General features: G+C 45.9%; 1 protein-coding gene across 3 annotated transcripts in view; it reads left to right on the top strand.

Annotated features, from left to right (window-relative positions):
- bcl11bb (BCL11 transcription factor B b) overlaps positions 1 to 7,500 on the top strand; it is a 42,345-nt gene that overhangs the window by 12,850 nt on the left and 21,995 nt on the right. For 2 of the 3 annotated variants that reach the window (XM_029734314.1, XM_029734317.1), the window contains exon 2: positions 7,064 to 7,426. In XM_029734314.1, coding sequence (XP_029590174.1) covers positions 7,064 to 7,426 — 363 coding nt within the window. Of the gene's footprint in view, positions 1 to 6,761; positions 6,911 to 7,063; positions 7,427 to 7,500 lie in introns of those variants that run through there. The other variant, XM_029734316.1, reaches the window with a different exon arrangement.

Consider the following 7,500-nt stretch of genomic DNA (forward strand, 5'->3'; position numbering starts at 1 on the left):
AGCTGCTGCCATGACAGGAACTAATGGGGATCCATAATAAACCCCAGGAAGAGTAGCTGCTGCCTTGACAGGAACTAATGGGGATCCATAATAAACCCCAGAAAGAGTAGCTGCTGCCTTGGCAGGAACTAATGGGGATCCATAATAAACCCCAGGAAGAGTAGCTGCTGCCATGACAGGAACTAATGGGGATCCATAATAAACCCCAGGAAGAGTAGCTGCTGCCTTGGCAGGAACTAATGGGGATCCATAATAAACCCCAGAAAGAGTAGCTGCTGCCTTGGCAGGAACTAATGGGGATCCATAATAAACCCCAGAAACAGTAGCTGCTGCCTTGGCAGGAACTAATGGGGATCCATAATAAACCCCAGGAAGAGTAGCTGCTGCCTTGGCAGGAACTAATGGGGATCCATAATAAACCCCAGGAAGAGTAGCTGCTGCCTTGGCAGGAACTAATGGGGATCCATAATAAACCCCAGGAAGAGTAGCTGCTGCCTTGGCAGGAACTAATGGGGATCCATAATAAACCTCAGGAAGAGTAGCTGCTGCCTTGGCAGGAACTAATGGGGATCCATAATAAATACAAAATATAAATACATGATCATTTGAGAAAAATTGTAATTTTTTGTAGTTTTGTTAACGAAAATGTTGTTATCGGTGTCCTCCATCTAATCATTCAGTCTAATGTCTTTCTTTAGTCGTTCAGTCTAATGTCTTTCATACACTTTTCCTCTGCTGCTTCTTGTCCGAGGACACAGTACTGTCTTTGTCTCTTGTCCGAGGACACAGTACTGTCTTTGTCTCTTGTCCGAGGACACAGTACTGTCTTTGTCTCTTGTCCGAGGACACAGTACTGTCTTTGTCTCTTGTCCGAGGACACAGTACTGTCTTTGTCTCTTGTCCGAGGACACAGTACTGTCTTTGTCTCTTGTCCGAGGACACAGTACTGTCTTTGTCTCTTGTCCGAGGACACAGTACTGTCTTTGTCTCTTGTCCGAGGACACAGTACTGTCTTTGTCTCTTGTCCGAGGACACAGTACAGTCTTTCTCTCTTGTCCGAGGACACAGTACAGTCTTTCTCTCTTGTCCGAGGACACAGTACTGTCTTTGTCTCTTGTCCGAGGACACAGTACAGTCTTTGTCTCTTGTCCGAGGACACAGTACAGTCTTTCTCTCTTGTCCGAGGACACAGTACAGTCTTTCTCTTTCCTCAAACTGACAGGGGGTTCTGTACGTATGTCTTCCCTGTGGCTCAGTTGGTAGAGCATGGTGTTTGCAACGCCAGCATGGTGTGTGCAACGCCAGGGTTGTGGGTTCGATTCCCATGGGGGGGCCAGTACAAAAAAATAAATAAAAGAATGTATGAAATGTGTGCATTCACTACTGTAAGTTGCTCTGGATAAGAGCGTCTGCTAAATTAATGTAATGTAAATGTATGTCAGCAGAGTAACTTTATAGCTGATAAGCCTGGTAAACACTTAGCTAAATGTTATGGTGTGTGTGTGTTTGCAATTATAACCCCTTGAGCATGAATTAAAGCACTCGACCCAGCTTATCTCATTAAACTTCTGATACTGTAGTTGCTTAACTATGATGATAGTTGCTCAACCAAAGAGGATCTGAAAATGTTCCCAGGAGCTGACTGCCACCTAGCTTACATTCTTGTGGCGTAGTCATTGTCTGATTAATAGCTGTGTCTTCATATAAATACTGTATAGGAAGGAAAGTGATGATGGGTGAGATTTTAGTTACTGGATTTAGTTACTGTAGCTTGGGTTCGACCTTATCAACTCAAACCCTCATAACAGGTGCCAAGTTTAACATTATAACTGCAGCTGTGAAGTCTGTTCTGTTGTTTCTACACAGACTTCGTTCTTTGCTATGAAAATAAATGTGGACTTTGTGTGTGTCTCTCTCTCTCCTGACCTGGAGGGTGGATGATGAGAAGATTAGGGTAGGGTGCGGTTAGGAGATGTTCGACAGAGCGAGCAAGCGGTTGGCTGATATTTCTGTGGCATTGTGATGGTGCCAACGCCTGCTAATTTACGGTCCTAACCCCTGGGACATGTTACTCAACCCTCCCTGGGTTAACAAACACATATGTTCCTCTCTCTATCTGTTCTGCTCTCGCTCTCTCTCCCTCCCACCCTCTCGCTCTCTCTCTCGCTCTACTCTCTTCTCTTTCTCTCTGTCTCTCTCTTTCTCTCTTTCTCAATTCAATTCAATTTAAGGGGCTTTATTGGCATGGGAAACATATATTTACATTGCCAAAGCAAGTGAAATAGATAATAAACAAAATTAACAATACAAAATGTACAGTAAACATTACACTCACAGAAGTTCCAAAACAATAAAGACATTTCAAATGTCATATTATGTCTATATACAGTGTTGTAACGCTCTCTCTTTATATACTGTACATACAGGGAAATTCAAAAGTATTGTGACATTAACACGTTTTGTTGCTTTGGCTCTTTACTCCAGCACTTTGGATTTGTAATGATACCATGACTGTGAAGTGAAAGTGGATATTCCTGAATGAATTGTGAAATAATGATGAGTGAGAAAGTTACCGACTCACAAATATCATACCCCTAAGACATACCTTTCACCGTTATGGTAGCTGTGTGTCTGTAACGTTCTCATCATTATTCACGATTCATTCAGGACTATCTGTAATCATGGTCGCATCCACATGAATGTAGAAGTGTTTAGAAACATATTATATTCTTATTTACAATAAAAGTGACTCCAAAATGACACAATACATTATTTACCATTAATTTCAATTGGGCACAAAATATTCTGAAACATAACCAAAACAAACAGCAAATGCATCCAACAAATTTGTAGAGGCACAAGCTTGATGTAGTCATTGTTAGCTATGAATATGGGACCAAATACTAAACGAAATACGTTTTTTTGAATAAACATCTCGTTCTATTTTTGTAAATATGTTTTTTTTCTTTTTTTATTTCTGTCTTTTGCTATTCAAGTGGAATGTATGGGGAGGAGTCTGGGATGTATGGGGAGGAGTCTGGGATGTATGGGGAGGAGTCTGGGATGTATGGGGAGGAGTCGGGATGTATGGGGAGGAGTCTGGGATGTATGGGGAGGAGTTTGGGATGTATGGGGAGGAGTTTGGGATGTATGGGGAGGAGTCGGGATGTATGGGGAGGAGTCTGGGATGTATGGGGAGGAGTTTGGGATGTATGGGGAGGAGTTTGGGATGTATGGGGAGGAGTCGGGGATGTATGGGGAGGGGTTTGGGATGTATGGGGAGGGGTTTGGGATGTATGGGGAGGAGTCTGGGATGTATGGGGAGGAGTCTGGGATGTATGGGGAGGAGTCGGGGATGTATGGGGAGGAGTCTGGGATGTATGGGAGGAGTTTGGTATGTATGGGGAGGGGTTTGGCATGTATGGGGAGGAGTCGGGATGTATGGGGAGGAGTCTGGGATGTATGGGGAGGAGTTTGGGATGTATGGGGAGGAGTTTGGGATGTATGGGGAGGAGTCGGGGATGTATGGGGAGGGGTTTGGGATGTATGGGGAGGAGTCTGGGATGTATGGGGAGGAGTCGGGGATGTATGGGGAGGGGTTTGGGATGTATGGGGAGGAGTCGGGATGTATGGGGAGGAGTCTGGGATGTATGGGGAGGAGTTTGGGATGTGTGGGGAGGAGTTTGGGATGTATGGGGAGGAGTCGGGGATGTATGGGGAGGAGTCTGGAATGTATGGGGAGGAGTCTGGGATGTATGGGGAGGAGTTTGGGATGTATGGGGAGGGGTTTGGGATGTATGGGGAGGAGTCGGGATGTATGGGGAGGAGTCTGGGATGTATGTGGAGGCCGACAAAAAGTTGTGTAATTTCTAAACGGTTCTCACTATATGGATGAAAATACCCTCAAATTAAAGCTGACAGTCTGCACTTTAACCTCATAGTTGTTGTGTCATTTTAAGTCCAAAGTGCCAGAGCCAAAACAGCAAAGAACGTGTCACTGTCTCGTTGTATTTCTCTCTCTTTCTCTTCCTTGCTTGATCTCTCTCTCTCTCTCTCTCTCTCTCTCTCTCTCTCTCTCTGTCTCTCTCTCTCTGTCAATTCAATTCAATTCAATTCAATTCGCTTTATTGGCATGACGTAACAATGTACATATTGCCAAAGCTTACTTTGGATATTTACAATATAAAAAATAAATAAAAATGAGAATCAAAAATTGTCAACGGGACAACAGTAACAACAATAACCAACGGTCAATATAACCATACATTCAACAATAACAATAATCATACAGTTGAGGACATGTGCAGGTTTATTGGTCTGTCAGACACTGTCCCTCAACTTATGGCAGGCAGCAATGTAGTGCGCTGCCAACCCACAGCTCTCTGCGTCCTCCCCCAACAGGATGGGTAGCCTATCCTCATCAGAGAGGTCTTTAAAACCTTGAATAAGGATTTCAAATTTGGGGAAATGACACTCTCTAATTGTTTTATATTTTTTACATTTTGTCAGGAAATGCAGCTCCGTCTCAGGTTCTGCTGTTGTGCAGTGGTTGCACAGCCTTTCCTCTACAGGGAGCCAGGTTTTCCTGTGTCTACCCTTCTCAATGGCAAGGCTGTGCTCACTGAGCCTGTACTTTGTCAAGGTTTTTCTAAGGTTTTGATCAGTAACCATGGTCAAATATTTAGCCATAGTGTACTGTCGATTTAGGGCCAGATAGCACTGTCTCTCTCTCGCTCTCTCTCTCTCTCTCTGTCTCTCTCTCTCTCTCTGTCTCTCTCTCTCTCTCTCTCCCTGTGTCTCTCTCTCTCGCTCTGTGTCGCTCTCTCTCTGTGTCTCTCTCTCTCTCTCCCTGTGTCTCTCTCTCTCTCTGTGTCTCTCTCTCTCTCTGTGTCTCTCTCTCGCTCTCTCTCTCTCTCCCTGTGTCTCTCTCTCTCTGTGTCTCTCACTCTCTCTCTCTGTGTCTCACTCTCTCTCTGTGTCTCTCTGTGTCTCTCTCTGTCTCTCTCTGCTTATAGATGCAGTCACGTCAGGAATTGAGTTCATTTCAAATTATGCCACCCACCCATCTTAAATGTCCCTGGCAACTGAGATGAGGCTTTGATGCCAGGGCTAAGGAGACACACGGTCACAAGGCCCATACTGAAACACATGGAAACACACTGAAACACAGCCCATCAGGTGATATCCTGTCCCGGCTAGGTTAGAACTACATATTTGTCTTCCTCTTTTATGACATGGAAATGACTTGGCCCTGTTCCAAGACACCGTTTAAGAGAAATATGCTGTGTGCAAAAACACTTGTCATACAATCACTTCAGGGCAATAGCCAGGAGGTCAGAGGTCAGGGACTGGAGAGACAGACATAATGGAGGATTACGGGCAACTAAGAAACCATGTGAAACTCTAGGGCTGCATCCCAAATGGCACCTTCTTCCCTATGTAGTACACTACTATAGACCAGAGCCCTATTCCCTATATAGTACACTACTTTAGACCAGAGCCCTATTCCCTATGTAGTACACTACTATAGACCAGAGCCCTATTCCCTATGTAGTACACTACTTTAGACCAGAGCCCTATTCCCTATGTAGTACACTACTATAGACCAGAGCAATATTCCCTATGTAGTACACTACTATAGACCAGAGCCCTATTCCCTATGTAGTACACTACTATAGACCAGAGCCCTATTCCCTATGTAGTACACTACCTTAGACCAGAGCCCTATTCCCTATGTAGTACACTACCTTAGACCAGAGCCCTATTCCCTATGTAGTACACTACTATAGACCAGAGCCCTATTCCCTATGTAGTACACTACTTTAGACCAGAGCCCTATTCCCTATGTAGTACACTACTTTAGACCAGGGCCCTATTCCCTATGTAGTACACTACTATAGACCAGGGCCCTATTCCCTATGTAGTACACTACCTTAGACCAGGGCCCTATTCCCTATGTAGTACACTACTATAGACCAGGGCCCTATTCCCTATGTAGTACACTACTATAGACCAGAGCCCTATTCCCTACATAGTACACTACTTTTGACCAGAGCCCTATGGGAATAGGGGGGCTTTTGGGACCCATATTTGTGTTTGTACAGCGAGAGACTGAAGGGGAAATGCGGTAGACGATAGAGGCAGGCTCTGCCAAGCTCCTCTCCCAGGCATCAATACTTCTCCCTGGGTACCTGCTCAGACAGAATGCCCTGGGAGTCACTGGAGCTTCAAGCTTCCCGCAGGCCCTCTGAGAGAAGATATACACCGTAACCTATTGGTTACATCAGGATATTGTTACAGAGGAAGTGTCCTTAATGAATTTACGCCATGGGACTTCACTGTAAAACAACCAGAGGAGAATGACATATTGTTATTGATGACAGTGTCAACAGTGTAGAGAATGAGACCTACAGTACTGTCACCTGGGTTAGGAGTGGCTTCTCTTTGTAGATCTCTCCGAGGAGAATACACTTGTGTTTACACACACACACGGACAGACACACGAACACACGAACACACAAACACACACACACACGAACACACACACACGTCCCCCCTCCCTGCCCCCACTCAACATAAACATCTGTCTTGGGGTGGATGTGGCCTACCTTGTTGCATGCTTGTAGTGAGGTTCCCATACAGCAGAAGCGATTGCAGAGAACAGTGAGCTGCACCGGAAACCCATAGGCTGCTGTGAAACGGTTTGTAGCTTTACTCATAGTGTGTCAGCCACGCCTTCACTCACTCATCTCAGCTCCCAGATAAGACTGAGGGTCTGAGGTGTTTGGTTGGTTTATTTGTTGCAGAAGGTTTATAGCCGTACAGCTGCCTGCTTGTGTGGTGAGACTAAACAGTATGCTTAACATTAAGCAGGTTCTTTGGGGTGGTATGGAATTATGGCATTTTGCAGGTAATGTTATCTAAAACATACAGGAAAAACATCATTTCTTACTGAGTTTAGTTTTGTACGATACAGTTTGTGGTGTTGATGATCAGATGTAACGTGTTCTAGAACTGTTCCATGACATCTACCCCCCCCCCCCCTTTTCATCTTCCCCCACAGCCGAGGCCAATCATGAGTTGGGGGTGGGAACTCGCTCCCCGGAGCCGTCCACTCCCAGCCCCACTCCGAGGAGGGCGGGGCCAGGGGAGCATGACCTCTTGACCTGTGGGAGGTGCCAGACCAACTTCCCTCTGGGAGACATCCTGGTCTTCATAGAGCATAAGAGACGGCTGTGCAGTGGGGGAGGCCGCGCCCCTGGGGGGTTCTCCAAACCGGGCGAGAGGGGGAACCCCGTCTTGCTGCGGGGAGGGGCGGTGCCGGTGGAGGTGGGGGTGCAGGTGACCCCACATGGGGAGGAGGAAGAGGAGAGGAGGCTGACGCCCGCTAAAGGAATCTGTCCCAAGCAGGAAAGAGGGAACACAGGTAGGAAATCAGAACTCACTCTGAGCTTTGCCACTCAATTACACACCCACCCACACACACACACACACACACAC

This window comes from Salmo trutta, chromosome 35 (genome assembly GCF_901001165.1).
Source record: "Salmo trutta chromosome 35, fSalTru1.1, whole genome shotgun sequence".
Classification (NCBI taxonomy): Eukaryota; Metazoa; Chordata; class Actinopteri; order Salmoniformes; family Salmonidae; genus Salmo; species Salmo trutta.